We start from the raw sequence: 16,425 nt of genomic DNA on the forward strand, positions 1-16,425 counted from the left end.
ACATGCTTAATACATGGGAATATTTTAGTGTCAGAAAGTTATTGATTCAATATAGTACTTTTGAATTTATTTAATAAATGTTTTTGTATTATTTACATTTTAAATATTTCTGAAGAAAAATAAAGGATTTGGCATATAACTTCTGAATAAATAAAGTAATTTAAAAGCGGATTTGGTAAGCTCTTTTCTTATACTGTATTTTAAAATTTTCTTTCTAAATAAAGATATCAGGTCCATTAAACAACCAAGAAGATCTTAAAAATGGCCACATTTTTTCTCACTAGGTGGGAAATAGCTGTTACTTGCCTGCAGTGTGCTAAGCAATAGCTGAGGTGGAGACTAAGCAGTCTTGCCTTAAGAAAATAATTACGAAGCCCCAAATAATGAACAGCAACTAGTGAGCACTTATACCTTCTGTCCTCCAGTAATCTTAGTTTTTCATTGGTTTCAACAAAAAAGGAAAATATGCAGGGATTATTTTTGAAGGAAGTAACATAGGCATATGAATTTAGAATACGGAGTTCATGCTTACAATATGCACGAAAGGTCTCATTTTTGATCCTATCCTTTCCAATACTCTTATGACCCAGAATCAACGGCTACAGGCTAACAAAGCAGCATGGTATAGTGATTACGAATGCCGGACTCTGGAGCTAGAATGCTGGGTTGGAATCCCAGCTCCATTAATCATTAGCTGTTTGACCTCAGTAAGTTTATTAACCATCTTAGCCTCAATTTCCTCTTCTTTAAAATGGAAATAAGAATAGTACCTACCTTATTAGGTTGTTCCAAGAATTAAATAAGATAATATATATAAACACAGTGCCTGGCACTAGTAAGAATTATATAAGAAGTTTTAAACAATTATTATTATTACTAGTATTATCTTCATTATTAGTAAAACTGAAGGGAAGAACATATCTTTAAAATATAAACCTGTTTTTAATCTTTCAGCTATATCTATGTGATTTCATAACATAACAGTGTTCTGTCTGTCACATGAGAAAGAGGAGGCAGGTTCACAACAGTACAACAATCATTTTATCTTTAAACAGTTTTAATCATATAGTCACCCTAGCCCAGCAACCAGACAGACACTCAGAAATTCCCTTCCCAATCATAAAGAAAGGGTTGGGGTACTTTGAACTTACACAAACAAATTAAAAACAACTTCTGAGTTCAAACCCCTTGATAGGGTTTTCTAAAAAAAATTGTTAGTCTCATCCATATGTATAATTTGGACTAGAAATCAGGTAGCAAATCAGTTTATTAAGAGAAAAGTAAACTATCTGTGAATCAGCCTAACAATGACTAGGGTAAGATTAAGAGGAAGAAAAAAAAGGAACATTTTACATCCCGCTTCCCAAGTTTGAAAAATAAACAGAACATTGTTATCATTTGGAAAAAAAGTAGGCATATTTTGGGTATTGCTCTGTTTGCAATTAAGAGGAAATTTGGGGAAATTTACATGTTATTAATTCAGACCTGTTCTAGAGCCTCTCAAATTTAAATTATTGATTTGCTAATAATACAAGATTTATTTTTAAGAATACTCAATAGTTACCCTCTTCCATTACTGAAAATAGCCATGAAAACACAGATCTGATCAATCTCAAGCAACAAAAATTCAAGAAAATAAAACCAATATACAGAGGTTACAAATGGGCCAGATGCCTGTCTAAATATCTTAATGCAGTCTTAAAGATAAAAATAAGTGTATTTCCACTTAAAATTCAACATGTTTCCATGTATGAATCACCTATTATAAATAATTGAAACCACAAAGACCTAATGTCATTTCAAACTTGATTATAAACAAGTCACATTACCTTCACCAAAATGTTAAATACCAGAGCAGGTAGTATTTGAGGATAACAGCACTCTTCAATGACTTCTGAATTATTGCAAAAAAAAGTGCATTTCTCTTGTCACACATACAAAGCATTAAAAAAAAAAAAAAAAAAAGAATTGACCAGTGAAGAGTCTAACCTTGAAAACCTGGGAAGATCAGAGTTCACCAAAGCCCAAAGATCGATGTTAGCAGTATCAGACATCACACAGTACAAAATAAGATTATGAGTTAGAAGTGGTTCACATTATAGCACAAGTTAAACAATAATCCTCTTTGCCAGCATTTCTTATACCTACAGCGTAATCAGTATGCAAACAGAACCCTACAGGAGTATAGAGAGCCAAATATTTTAAAATAGAGCTTATTCTAGAAAATAAGCTGCTAATTTTCATTAATGCAAAAAATGCAAAACTCTACTGAAGACATGTTAACACTGCTACAGTGGCTTTCCAAAAGTTAGCACCTTCAAAACATTAAAGTTGGAAAGGTAGTACCACTTCACTGATAGCCTTCTATTCCTCTGGGTAAAACTTTTGGGTAAAAGTTTATCTTGGCCTCTGCCATTCTTTAGTAAAAACATGAGGTGCAAATTTATTGGTGTGTGCGGGCTGCTCCAAGGAGCTACAGTTAAATTTAAAGGCCTTATTAGACAAATATACAAAGATCACAAGTGACCAAATACAGAAACCAAAACACGAGTATACAATGGCCATTACCAACTGTACTTCTGTTTGTCTTCTTTGAAAATCATTCCATGAAGCCAGATAGTGATTTTAAAAATAATCCATCAAGAGGCGTTCTTCTGTGCATTATTACTTGTAATAAGTTACTCAAAGAGAAAAAGCCAATATATATTTGTTCACTATTGAACTCGAATTTTCCAGATATGAAGACCATCAGTGAAGGGGCACTTCAAAATATTTTGGCATGCAATATCCCACCCCAAACCACAGAAAATATCACATTTACTTTATATTATTCAATGCACATATTAAAATAGGCTATTAACTATTAAGAGAAGGATCATTAAATAAAAAGATAAAAAGCCTACAAACAGGACAACCCTTGGTTAATGTTAATTGACTATAAACACAATTCCGTTTTCTTACAAGTCTTGCTATGATTTATAAGCACTGAGGTTAGCAGAGAGAATAAATTGTTCTAGATCACTGAATCCGAGGAATCAGAAGACCTAGGATCTATTCTTGGTTCTACTACTTATATCTATGGGATTCTGGGTAATTCAATCTCTCTGAGCTTGTTTTCTCACCCACATAATGGGAATAGTGTTGTTTGCCCTAACCTCCTTCAGAGTTGTTTTAAAGATCAAATTCATTTTTTAAAAAGTTGACCTAATATCTGCCATGTGCAAGATGCTACAGGGAACACAAAGATTAGCTAGACCCAAATTCTGCCTTCAAGGAGCTTATAATGAGAGTATGTTTGATGATATAAATGGTGGTGTGTCATATAAATATAAAACATTGCTATTACTACCTAGTAATAAAACTTTTAAAGCATTTGACAATTTGAAATTCAGGAGGCCAAAAAATCAGCTTCTGTTTGTTTAAATGGTTTCTAAATCACATACAGCAAACTGACTCAAGACAACACTTTGAGCAGAGTCTGGCAACACAATTAGCTAGATAAATTAGAATTCCTACCAAAGATAATTCAGAGTTTGAGTATTTTTTATATGTGTTTTATATTTTGAGTATTTTATATATGTGTTTTATATAGAAGGACCAAAACAAGAACTCTTAGAAAAATATGTCATTGAACTATATGATATTTCAGTCTGAGTAAGTAACAAGGAAAACTTCAGATCATATCATAGCAAAACTTCTAAGACTTTAATTTCTAAAAGGTAACATTTTAATGAGTTATATGCCAAGTCAATTTTGTACATGAGGCTCTCAATCCATTATTTCTCAAATGATCTAACAAAGTTTAACTGAAAAACAAAAATCTCAAGTCTTGTATATATGTGGTAATAACTAAAGATAAGCTGATGAATTGATTGGTAAATTTTAACTCCAGTTTCCACTTAAGGTTGTAGTCTTCAGCTGTTGCAAAGAAGAGAATGCTGCAGATACCAGATTCCAATAACTATGTAACTTAGAGTACATCTGGCAAATAAGTTGTCAAATCGGTTTTAAAGTAATGTGGCTACTTTCCTTTTTCTTCTTTGAATATATTCTAGTGCATCAGAAGAAAACAATATTCTAGCTGACAGTAAAGTCTGGAAGTGATCAAGGCAGCAGACTTCTATGTAAGTCAGATAGGGCAGGACTCAAAATTACTTCAAAGAATACCCTAGTCTTCTCTTTATCTTGGCAATAGTTAAATAGCATGTGTTTGTCTTAATCTTTTTGATGACATTGATTTAGGAAAAACACAAGAAGCAGTTAGTAGGGGTTGATGGAGCTTTTGAGTTAACAGAAAACAAGAAAGCGAAGTCAAGGCCCAGTCTGCTATCTCTAAGAGTCTCCTAAAATGGCAGAAGCAGCTTTGCTCCATCACTTATCATATTTATAACTAGAATAAGAGGCCAGATCATAAGCATCAAGCTATATAACTGCCTTTGTGGAAAGATGATACGTGTTACTAGTAGAATAGACACTTAACCGAGTACTGGAGAGCCCCAAGTCAGATTCCCAGCTATGCCAGTAACTAACAATATGACCTTGAGCAAGCTTATTAACCTCTTCGGGCCTTAGTTTTCTCATCTGTGACTAAACTTTAGACAGGTTTCTCTGAGCCCTCTTCTCAACTAGGCCTCACCCCTTGGGCCCTGGCCTTGGTCTGTTGAGCACAGTTTTAGCAAGAATCCTGCTAAGTCAGTTTAGGGAGAGTCTCTCCACCCTTGATATCTGATCAAGTTCCTCATTCCTTAAGCTGATGTCTAAGTCCTTGGACTGCCTTTAGAGAGAACTCTAATAGGCCAGTTTAGCAAGAATCTGCTTACCCTTGATGTCTCCTTTTAGTAATTTTTCATCCACTGACTCCTTCACTCTGCTAGTGGACTATAAATATCCATTTGACTTTGTTGTACTCAGAGCTGAGCTCAGTCTCTCTCTCCTATTGCAATAGTCTCTCTCCTAATGCAATAGTCTTGAATAAAATCTGTCTTGCTATCATCAACAAGTGTCTCGTGAATACCTCTTTGACAAATGTAAAAATTACGTCCTTCTAGATCGATAATCTATGGTTATACGAAATGATGGGTTTGTGGGGGAGTAATAAACCAGGGAATTGATTCACACAGAGATAGATGGCTTCCTAAAAAGAATCTTGAAAAATTATGAATTTTAAAATCATAAGAAGAGAAAATTTCCTGCCATTTCCAATAGCCAGAACTCAGGATTATACTTTTTCCCCTTTTAGTTCTTCCTTAGAAATTTGAAAAGGGCTATTTATCTTGAAAAATAATAAACACACTCAGATATTTGTGGTTCTTTTTACTCCTGATTAGGTGAACATCTTTTAATATGAATCAGCAGTTTTCTAATGGGCAGCTCTTGGTAACTGTTCTTGGGTGTGTACTTTTTATATGTATAGGACGAAAATAAGATTAAGAGGTTTCTAATCTCTGCTGGTTGCACTGACTTTTTTTTTACTTTGTGCCTATTAGTCCATTTACATAGCAGTAGAATTTAGAACTTTGTGACAAACCAAATGTGAAGATGGGATGGTTTGAAAAATTACAAGAGGTATGGCTCATCAAGAATTGCATATTTGCAGGATCTGATAATACATATTATTGTTTAAGAAGAATGTATTTTTGAAGAATAGTTCAATTTCATTTACATTAACAGATACGAGGCAAAAATAGGAAATACACTCTAAAGGTAAACGTAAAATAGTATACAATATACTTTTGAGTACTAAAAATTTTCAAGTAAAAATGACACAAATATATGAATTTTAAAATGATAAATCAGTTTTCCTAATTAGGTAATTCTGAGTTATTCCAATAGACAGAAAAACTGGACTCTGCAAGTTCCTGACAACTTTCAGAGATAGATCAACATGTAAGAATTGAATTGGCATATATGCTCTTAAAATATATTCAATCACTTGAAATTATTAGGTACAGGTGTATATACACCTATATACACACATATACATACACTATATATGTGTATATAAATAATATACACATACATATATATATATAAATATAAGAAAAGTTTCATACTTCATGCAGATACTACTTTGGAGTTAAGGAGCTAACCTGTAGGACCTGGATAGGGATCAAAGTTCACCAAGGCCCAATGTCATCATTAACAAAAAGGAAAAATATCAAAATTGTTAGAAATATCAAGAAACTAAAGCATTACACTAATTTCTTTCAAGTTAAACTTTAATTCAATAAAAGAATACTCTGCAAGCTCATATTCATGCATCTGTATATAAACCAAATTATCACCATTTCACATCAACACTATAATAAAAACAGCACATGTGACATATTTTGAAAGACCAAAAATCATTTTTATAATAATTATTACTATGAGTGCAGACAATAACAATCAATTCTAAGAGCAACTGGGTTTAAAATTCCATTTTAATTTGTAGTTTATGAACAAATCGAGAAGTCACAAATACTCATCAGATGTGTGTTCTTCTTCTGACTACTTTTGTTATTATTTCTTTTAGAAACAGTAATTTTTAAAGAACCCTTGTGACTGATGTCTTTAAGTTGACATATTTCAGAGTAATGTTCAGCATTGAGCTCTATTACTGGTAAGAATAAACAGCCACAGTGCTGATTAAAATACAAAAAAGGATAATAGTTTGGTTTATTTGAATTATTGCATGCATAACCAAGCAAGATATTTGTGTCAATTCTTTACATTACATGCAAGAGAATTAACATGGCTGAGGAGATTTTCACTGCTTTTCTTCAGTAGTAAACCAAAGTAAAACTTTAACTAACACTCGCTATAAACAGTCAAATCAGATCAGATAAAAGCTAGTTTTGAAAATGATCTTCTGAACAAATTATGTGATCCCATTTAATTCATGTTTTTAGAGCACATCGTATTAAAACTGACTGCAATCACTTCAGAGTTTATGGAAATTTTCACTTTTGAATACATTTTAAAAATGGGTCAGAGACCTTCAAAGGATAAAAAGGCAATTGCTTTGTTTTTTTTAATCTTACATTTCTCTTATTTTTAAAAAATCAATGAGGGCCAAGTTTTCAATAATTAGAAATATAAAAATTGAATATCAAGTCTCAAGAATGTATTAATAATCTATCTCCAGTGATTGAGCTCAGCGACATTAATTCAGGATGAAAATGAGCGTTTCCAAACTTACTAAAATGAAATGACACAGCACAAACACAAAATGAAAAGTGAACATTGAATGCAAAACTGAGACTACTAGAGCAGTTAACACAAGACAAATGAGGTATAGACATGAAGCTGGTATGAAGAGATCACTATTCAATTTAATCATGCTGTGATGTTGAAGATAAATATGATTGCCTAGCTCCTAGAGAAGATAAAATTTCTTTATTGTGCTTGGTGACATTTGCTGATCATATGACAGAACCATAGCAACACTTTTGGTATGGACCACAAGCATCTATTGGGTGATCACTAAAATGATTTCTGTGATGACATGCTGAGAAGCTCACATTAAAAATGCAGATGACATTTTGCTGCCAGGTTATCAGTATAGCTTTATGTTTAATAAAAAAAACTAATAAATCCACTATTTCCTTTTTTTCCTCCAAGTTGGTATGTTTTAGTTCAACTTTAAATGATGAAATGCATTACTGAAAAGAATTATTAGATGCCATGGAAATGGATGGATGGATGGAGCTATGAATAAAACAAGCTCTTTCTTTTTAAGAAGTTCTTTGGATTATAGATTCTAAAGTCCTAAAGACTGAATAACCTACCAGCAAAATGAAATAAATGGACTAATAAACAGACCATTCCCCTACCACTCATGTACATACCTGGTCTCCCCGGAGGACCTTGGGGCCCAGGGTTGCCTTTAGGGCCTTCCAGAGCTGGACCTGGAGAACCAGGAGGGCCTGGGGGACCCTGCAGACCAGGGAAACCATGAAAGCCTGGTTCACCCTTTGGACCTGGAAGGCCAGGGTTTCCTGGAATGCCAGGTAATCCTCCATCACCCTTTTGACCTATAAAAGTGAAGTCATGTTAGAGAACACATTAAATGGTACTGAATATCAGGCCTGTCTGTAAGACTAAAGCTGCTCCCACTTACTAGAAGAAGTAATGGAATTTACTGAGGTCATTTCTACCTCCTACCAAATCCCCAGCCCATCCAGAAAACCCATACTGTTATTTCTATGTATAGAAATATAGAAACAATAATAACTTGCATCCTAAAATATATCCGTTGTATTAGGACATAGAGCAATGATCACATGACCAGTAGTTATGAGAAAAAAGGAGAAAAAAATAGAAAAGTATAAAATATCTGCAACAATAGGTTAGAGATAGCTGGAGGAAATTCCTAACACAAATGTTTTGAGACTAATTTTTGAGACCATTGGAAGATATGGATCTTCAATGGTTGCTGTGTGTCCCCGAAGACCATTCTATCCAAGATTTAGAAACACAATCTAGATAATCTCTTTTCAACACCTTTTCTACACCACCAACATGCTTGAGAGCAATAAAACAGTCGCACATTAGAGTAATAATTTTTATGTTGGATTCATGAAAATATACAGGAATTTCTAAGAGATCTATGTGTGGTTTGAAAAAAGCCTCCATAGAATAGCCAATGGTCATTTCAGAACATAAACATACATATCTGTATACACATTCAGTCATTTAATTGACTACTTGGTGCTTACAATAATAGTAAGAACAAATGAGTGAAGGTAGATGTGTGTGCACACTACCCATCCAAAATGCAAGATGTAAATTAAGATGGAGTTTTCAATAGACATTTTTATTATTGGTACATATTTCTACAGTTTTCTTATATTACCTTGGTTTTGGTTTCCATTGGGAGAAAAAAGTGTTTTTCTTCTGGCTAAAAGGGTTTTTAAAAACTTAGTGAAATCTACCTCTTCCTACAATTTTGCTTTCTTTTTTAATTTTTTTTTAATTTTAACATCTTTATTGGAGTATAATTGCCTTACAATTTTGTGTTAGTTTCTGCTGTATAACAAAGTGAATCAGCTATATGTATACATATATCCCCATATCCCCTCCCTCTTGCATATCCCTCCCACCCTCTCTATCCCACCCCTAACATTTATTTATGAGGTTAATGAAGAGATATCTATATGTAAATGTTCTTAATGGTGCATTTTTTATAGTACAACTCTTTATACCAAGTTTCTAATTAAGAAAAGCTTTAAGACGTAGCTCTAGCTTTGAGTTGTCTGGGGTTGTATGTGGAGATGAATAAGTAAGTGTACTAGAGAATATTATATCTTATGGACTGATTCAGCATGCTTCATTAAAGTTTACCAGAAAGTCCTGGAAGTCCAGGGGGTCCTGGGATTCCAAAGCCTGGTTGACCTGTTAGAGCATAAACCAAAAATTCTCAAATAGATAAGAATAACTGAAACAAGGACAAATTATTTTTGGATCATTTAGGTTTTCCGTAAGTGCTGCAATGTATATTATATGAAACATGAAGACATTTCCAACATGGAACTACAATTCTAACATGAGAAAACCATATAAACTTATATTCTATTTGTGATGAGTGTTATCTTTAAAAATTCATGTCATATGAATATATGTGTGTATATATAAATGGAATAGAGATTGCATAGTGAAAGGAGGTCATCCAGAGTAGTTGACTTCTTGATGACAAGAAGTTGTCCAGGTAGCTTCTTGACATGAAGAGTTAAGCAAGAAAGGATATGGAGTTTTTCATAAGAGGGAGGCAACTTTATTGATAAATGTGAAGTAATATTCTCAGGATGGAGTGGAAGAAGGTAATTAGGAAGGGAAAAGTATGTGGTAGCTTAGAGGGTAAGAAAGAAGACACAATTTCACTATGGGTAAAAAAGGGCAAAAGTTAAAGTAGACAAAGAAGAAATTAGAAAATTAAGGACAATAAAAAAATATAGCACCTGGTTCACCCTTCTGTCCAGCTGGTCCAGGAATACCATCTTGACCTGGTTTGCCTTTTTCACCTGGAGGCCCTGGTGGCCCAGGACGACCTCCACCACCTGAAGAACAGAGTACAGCAGGTTACACCTATCTTCCCAATTCCCTTTTCCTTCCATATCCCCAATTCTTTCCGTTCTGGCTTCAAATAGTTCTACCCAAAAGACACAAAGTGTCTCTGGGACACTCCTTTAAATCATGAAATCTTGTGGAAAAGAAATACAGGATGATTTGAGAATAAGGAACTGCTTTATCATTCATTATTCAAAACATTTCACTTTCTCATTTTAATCTACCTTTAGAATATATAAGAAAGCAAGATGTGCATGTGTGGGGGGATGGAAGTGGGGTGAATTATAGGCCTCGTATGGGGCCAAAGGAAGTGATTTGCCTTAGAATTCAGTAAATAAACAAAACTACACCTTGCCATTCTAAAATAATCAGAGCATCTATCTACTATTATAGGATACTTGAAATAACTCTCCTTGGAAAAAGTGAGGCCCCAAAATAAGGTCCCATAATAATAATTTTAAGCAACTTTTATTAAGAATTGTTCACTTCGTACCTAACAGGTAGTATTAAGTGAATGATCACCATGTTTCTTTGTCTTGAAAATGTTCACAGCTCCCAGAAATGATTTGACTTTCCCAAAATGAATAAAGCCTTAGTTTAACAGAACAGCAAACCCTTATTTTTCATTCTTACCTACAGGACCAGGTTCTCCTGGAAGGCCAGGGTTCCCAGGAGGACCATTAATACCTTTTGGTCCAGGAAGGCCTGGGGTTCCTAGAGTAAAGAGTTCAATTTAATGATAAAAGAAAAACCGCACTGCTTTGAGAACTACAATTCAAATTTACAATTTAGAGTGTTAGCATAGAAATAGTGAAGAATAGAAAGAAAATCCAAAAAGATGCTGGTGTTTGCTTGATGATTTAAGAATAATTTTAAGTTTTACATTGATTTATCCAGAGGTTGACATTATTTTATATTCATAATAAAAACAATTATCACCATATTATACTGGTAGAATTAATTGGTAGGATTCCATTGTATGGATATACAAAATTTTTAAGAATCCATTCATTTCTTGTTAGACATTTGGGTTGTTGTCAGCTTTTAGCTATCATGAATATCTATTCTATTTATGGAAACCTGGTCTACTTAGCTATTATGAGTAACGCTGCTATGAATATCTCTGTGCTGGTATTTTTGTAGACATAAGTCTTAATTTATCTTGGGTAAATACTTGGATAGGAGTGAAACTGCTGAGTCACAGAATAGGTATATGCTGTGATTTTTTTTTTTTTTGGTACGCAGGCCTCTCACTGTTGTGGCCTCTCCCATTGCGGAGCACAGGCTCCGGACGTGCAGGCTCAGCGGCCATGGCTCACTGGCCCAGCCCCTCCGCGGCATGTGGGATCTTCCCAGACCGGGGCACGAACCCGTATCCCCTGCATCGGCAGGCGGACTCTCAACCACTGCGCCACCAGGGAAGCCCTATGCTGTGATTTATAAACAAACAACAATATTTGGGAATTCCAGTTGCTCCAGATCCTTGTACAACATACGTGATACCAGTTGTTTTAATAATAGCCATTTTAGTATAAATGTAGTGCTACCTCATTGTGGTTTTAATTTGCATTTCTTTGATAGCTAACGATATTGATCACTTTTGCACGTGTTTATTGAACATCCGTGAATCTTCTTTTGTGAAACATACGTTCCAAGTTTTTGGCATTTAGAAAAATGGATTGCATGTCTTGTTATTACTGAGCTGTAGAAGTTCTTTATATATCCCAGATATCAGTCATATATGAGATACATGTTTTGCAAGTATCTTCTCCTAGTCTGTAGCTTCCTTTCAATGAGCAGACGAAAAGAAGAACTTAGTTTCTTTACAATAAAAAAATAGTGTGGAGCAATTGGACATCTGTATGAAAAAAAAAATCAACCTTGACCCCTAATCACACCATAAAACTATTCTTCGAGACAGACCATAAACCTAAATATAAAACCTTAAACCTTAAACATTGAAAGTTACAGAAAACATTAGAATATTTCTATAAACCAGAGTAGGCAAATATTTCTTGAATAGGACACAAAAAGCACTAACCATGAAAGAAGAGCAAGAAAGGACTTTATTAACATCGCATGACAGCATTAAGAGAGTGAAAGGCAAATTTGAGACAGAAAGAATCTATTTGTAATAGATATCCAGAATATATAAAGAACTGCTCTGAATCAATAAGAAAAAAGGCAAACAACTCATTAAATAAGAGCAAAGAAACTTGGAGCAGGCACTTCATAAAGATGCCAAATGGCCAATAAGTATATGAAAAGGTGTTTAACATTGTCATTCATTAGGAAAATGTAAATTAAAACTTCACTGAGATACCTCTACATACCCACAAGAATTGCTAAAATTAAAAAGACAGTATCAAGTGAGGTGAGGATACAGGCAACTGGACATTTCACAACACAAAGTACTAACCACTATATGATTATGGCAAGCCACCAGGAGCCACCCATGGACATTCATACATTGCAGGTGGGACTGTAATGTATAAAATCACTTTGGAAAACTGGCACCATCTACTAAAGTTAAATGTACACCTACCCTCTGATTCAGTAATTCTACCACTAAGTTTTTGTGTGAGAGAAATGAGTACACGTGTCCCCCAAAAGACATGTCAAAGGATGTTAATAGCATCTTTTTTCTTAATAGTCCCAAACTGGAAACAACCCAAAAGTCCATCAAGAAGAGAATGGGTAATTGATTATGGTTTATTTCTTCAATGCAATATTATGGAGCAATTATTAAAAAAAAACTGCTGACTGGCAACAAGATAAATGAATCTTACATTCATAATGATGAGTGAAAGAGGCTAGACACAAAGATATATACTGTATCATTCCATTTATGTGAATTTCAAAAACAGGTAAAATTAACTGGTGGTGACAGAAGTTATAGTAGTGGTTACCTGGGGGAGGGGGGTGCCACTGTGAAGGGGCGTAGGTAAACTTCATGGGGTAAGGGAACTGTTTTATATCTTGATATGTGTGGTGGGTACATGGGTGTGTATATATATATATATATATATATATATATATATATATATATATATATATATGGGTAAAAACTCATTTATTATCTTGTACATTTTATTGTATGTTATACTTTAATAAAAAGGTTAAGGAAAAGATAACCAAAGGCCCACTGCATCCATGCCACTGTGCAATCCAAAAAACAAACAAACAAAAAAAATAAATACAAGCATAAACAGAGCAGGTACTATAACAATTGAGTTTAGACCACCTACTTGACTACAGTGCTTAATTCCCTTTGCTTGCATGACTCAGTCTTAACATTTGAATGAACTGCATGATTGTTCTACCAACAGCTACCCACCGTGTGCTTGAGTACAATATTCTAAGGGAATCAGCAGCAGGCTAAGGCTTGGCAGTGTACATTATCACCTAGAAAAATAGTAAGGCCTCTTAGTTGACTTGTGGCTAGCAGTCAAAGACTCAAAAGTGTTCTCTGCCCACAGGATATTGTCCTGCTGTGTTGGTAATGCCCATTTTCATTTTATACAGAAAGAAATTTGGGCAAAAATGTTAACGAGCTAGTTCGAGATTGCTTTGCTGGTCCATAGCTGATTGAGAAATAGAACAGAAGTCTGTCAATTAAGAAGTTGCTTTGTGACATGGGTTAGAGTAGATAAGAAAGGAGAGAAGGAAGCATTTAAGAAAAGTAATATTACCAGGGAATCCAGGAAGGCCTGGTTGTCCTTTTGCTCCAGGGGTCCCTGGTAATCCAGGCAAACCAGTATCTCCCATAGCACCTTTGATACCAGGGTTCCCTGGGTATCCCGGCAAACCAGGTTCACCCTAAAATCATGAATAGAAAGATAAAACTGAAGTCTCTATATGACTTAGATTTTATAACAACATAAAATTACTCATAGAGCTTTTCCTGGATGTAAGGCACTCTGCTAAGTGCTTTACATAAATTGCTTCATTTACTCATCACAACAGCCCTTTGGGTTAGGCTTTATCATCTCCCATTTATAAATGAGAAAACTGAATCTAGGAGAACTCAAGTGCCTAAGGTCTCAGGTAAGTAGCAGAACTGGGATTTGAACCAAGATCTGTCAGACTCCAGAGCTCATGCTATTCCCATGATATGTAGATGCACTATTCTCATTAATCCTAACTGTAAGAAAGATACTATTATTATCCCCATTTGATGGTAATGCAGCTAATAAGTGGTAGAATCTGAGTTTGGGTCCAGGCAGTTTGATTTCAGAACCTGTGATCATCATCCCTAGTATACTACAATGAAATTCATTGCTTACAATAAGCATGTCAAACAATAATTACAGTAGGTTCTACTGTAAAAGGGAAATTTCATCTTAACATGAAGAAGTCTATCAGTTCTTCAGTGGACATCTCAAATCCCATTTCCTCCATGAAGACTTCCAGGACAGAGAGCGTACCCTAAAAATTTAGGGTAGGTTCTTATTCCATTATGTTTATAATGCTTTCACATATGCATGTCTTGACTCTTCAATTACACTGAAAACTTCTTTGGGGTCAGAGATAATTAATATATAACCACTTTTGCTCAACAAACATTTGCATTGTTTTCTTCTAATAAAGCCTTAGAAGAATTCATATCCACTTTCATGATTAAAACAAGTTTTTCCCAACAACAATGAGAATATATGTCATAACACTAAATCTACCACAGTGTTCACTGCTCTGCTCATGAGGACCATGACCTGTCCAACGAAGTGTTCAACATCACCTGCTGAATACTTTCTTTTTTCATTTAGTGCTTATGCTTGTCTAGGTGAGTAAGATCATATATTTGTGACTCAAGTGTTTCTGCACAATGGTAAAAGCTTTTTAAACTAATGACTTTTCTCCTTACTTCCCTTTCTTAAAAAACAATTAACAATCTTGGGCTTAGAATATATGTATTTCTGTCTGAACTATTATAAATCCAATATCTAGCACATTTTCACACACATAATAGGTATACAATTGAATTTTGGATTGAACTGGTTCCAGCTTAGGTACTGACACAGAAAAGCTTTGAATAAACTATCATAATTCTTGTTATTCATGAACCAATGACATATATCAAAATTTTAAAAAACAAGAAGAAAATTCCATTATTCTGCTAATGGTAAACATGAAATGCAGTAGATAAACTTCTGATTATTTATAATGAAGTATGTTAAATTCTACAAATAACCCCAAATTGTAATTTTGACCAGTTCTTGTTCCCTGATACAGTTCTTCTTACCACCATATGGCCCTACTCCTTCAAACCAAGTGAACTGTAAAAAAGAAAGTAAATATTTCACTAGGACTTCTGAAAAGTACTACAATTTGCTAGTTTAAGTTTCACCTAAGCTTTTATTATTCATACACTTGTAGAAAAAATAATGAGCTTCTAAAAAGATAAGCAAGAAGATAATGAAAAAGAGTACTCAGAAAATCAACAACCTGTCCAAGAATCCTATAAATCACTCTGAGAAGGGAAAATTCTAGTCTATTAATACTCAGCAAAAGCTAGGCATGACTTAAACCACACTTATCAATACACTTAAACTATAAATATCTATATTTATTCGAATTTCAAGCTTTGATATAATTCTTTTTAAAATTTAAATATAATTGACATTATATTAGTGTCAGGTGTACAACATAATGATTCAATATGTGCATATATTGTGAAACGATCACCATAGTAAGTCTAGTTAGTATCCATCACCATACAGTTATAAAATTTTTGTTCTCGTGAGGAAGAGTTTTAAGCAATTTTCAATATACAATTTTTTAACTATAGTCACCATGCAGTATATTACATCCCCATGACTTACTTTATTGCTAGAAGTTTGTACTTTTTAACCCCCTTCACCTATTTCACCCACTCCCACCCTCCCCTGCCTCTGGCAACCACCAATATATTCTCTGTATCCATGAGCGTGGTTTTTGTTTGTTTTATTATTTTGATTTTACTTGTTTTTAGATTCCACATATAAATGACATCACATGGTATTTGTTGTTCTCTGTCTGACTTATTTCACTTAGCATAATACCCTCAAGGTCCATCTATGTTATTACAAATGGCAAGGTTTCATTCTTTTTTATACACCACTTCTTTATCCATTCATCCATCAGTGGACATTTAGGTTGCTTAGCCATTGTTAATAATGCTGCAAGAAACATGGGGGTGCATATATCTTTTCCAATTAGTGTTTTCATTTTCTTTGGATAAATACCCAGAAGGTCAACTGCTGGATCATACGGTAGTTCTATTTTTAATTTTTTGAGGAACCTGGATACTGTTTACAGTCCTAGCAACAGTGTGCAAGAGTTCCTTTTGTCCACATCTTTGCCAACACTTGTTACTTTTTTTTTTTTTTTTGATAACAG

The 16,425-nt window shown here is 34.2% G+C and overlaps 1 protein-coding gene across 1 annotated transcript in view; it reads right to left on the reverse strand.

Annotated features, from left to right (window-relative positions):
- Window positions 1–16,425, reverse strand: part of COL4A5 (collagen type IV alpha 5 chain) — a 245,943-nt gene that overhangs the window by 16,517 nt on the left and 213,001 nt on the right. Inside the window, exons 37-41 of the mRNA XM_059051327.2 lie at window positions 13,740–13,866; window positions 10,681–10,761; window positions 9,939–10,037; window positions 9,325–9,375; window positions 7,830–8,015 (exon numbers count right to left, since the gene is read on the reverse strand). Coding sequence (XP_058907310.1) covers window positions 7,830–8,015; window positions 9,325–9,375; window positions 9,939–10,037; window positions 10,681–10,761; window positions 13,740–13,866 — 544 coding nt within the window. The remainder of the gene's footprint in view (window positions 1–7,829; window positions 8,016–9,324; window positions 9,376–9,938; window positions 10,038–10,680; window positions 10,762–13,739; window positions 13,867–16,425) is intronic.

The sequence above is a fragment of the Kogia breviceps genome, chromosome X (assembly GCF_026419965.1).
Source record: "Kogia breviceps isolate mKogBre1 chromosome X, mKogBre1 haplotype 1, whole genome shotgun sequence".
Classification (NCBI taxonomy): domain Eukaryota; kingdom Metazoa; phylum Chordata; class Mammalia; order Artiodactyla; family Physeteridae; genus Kogia; species Kogia breviceps.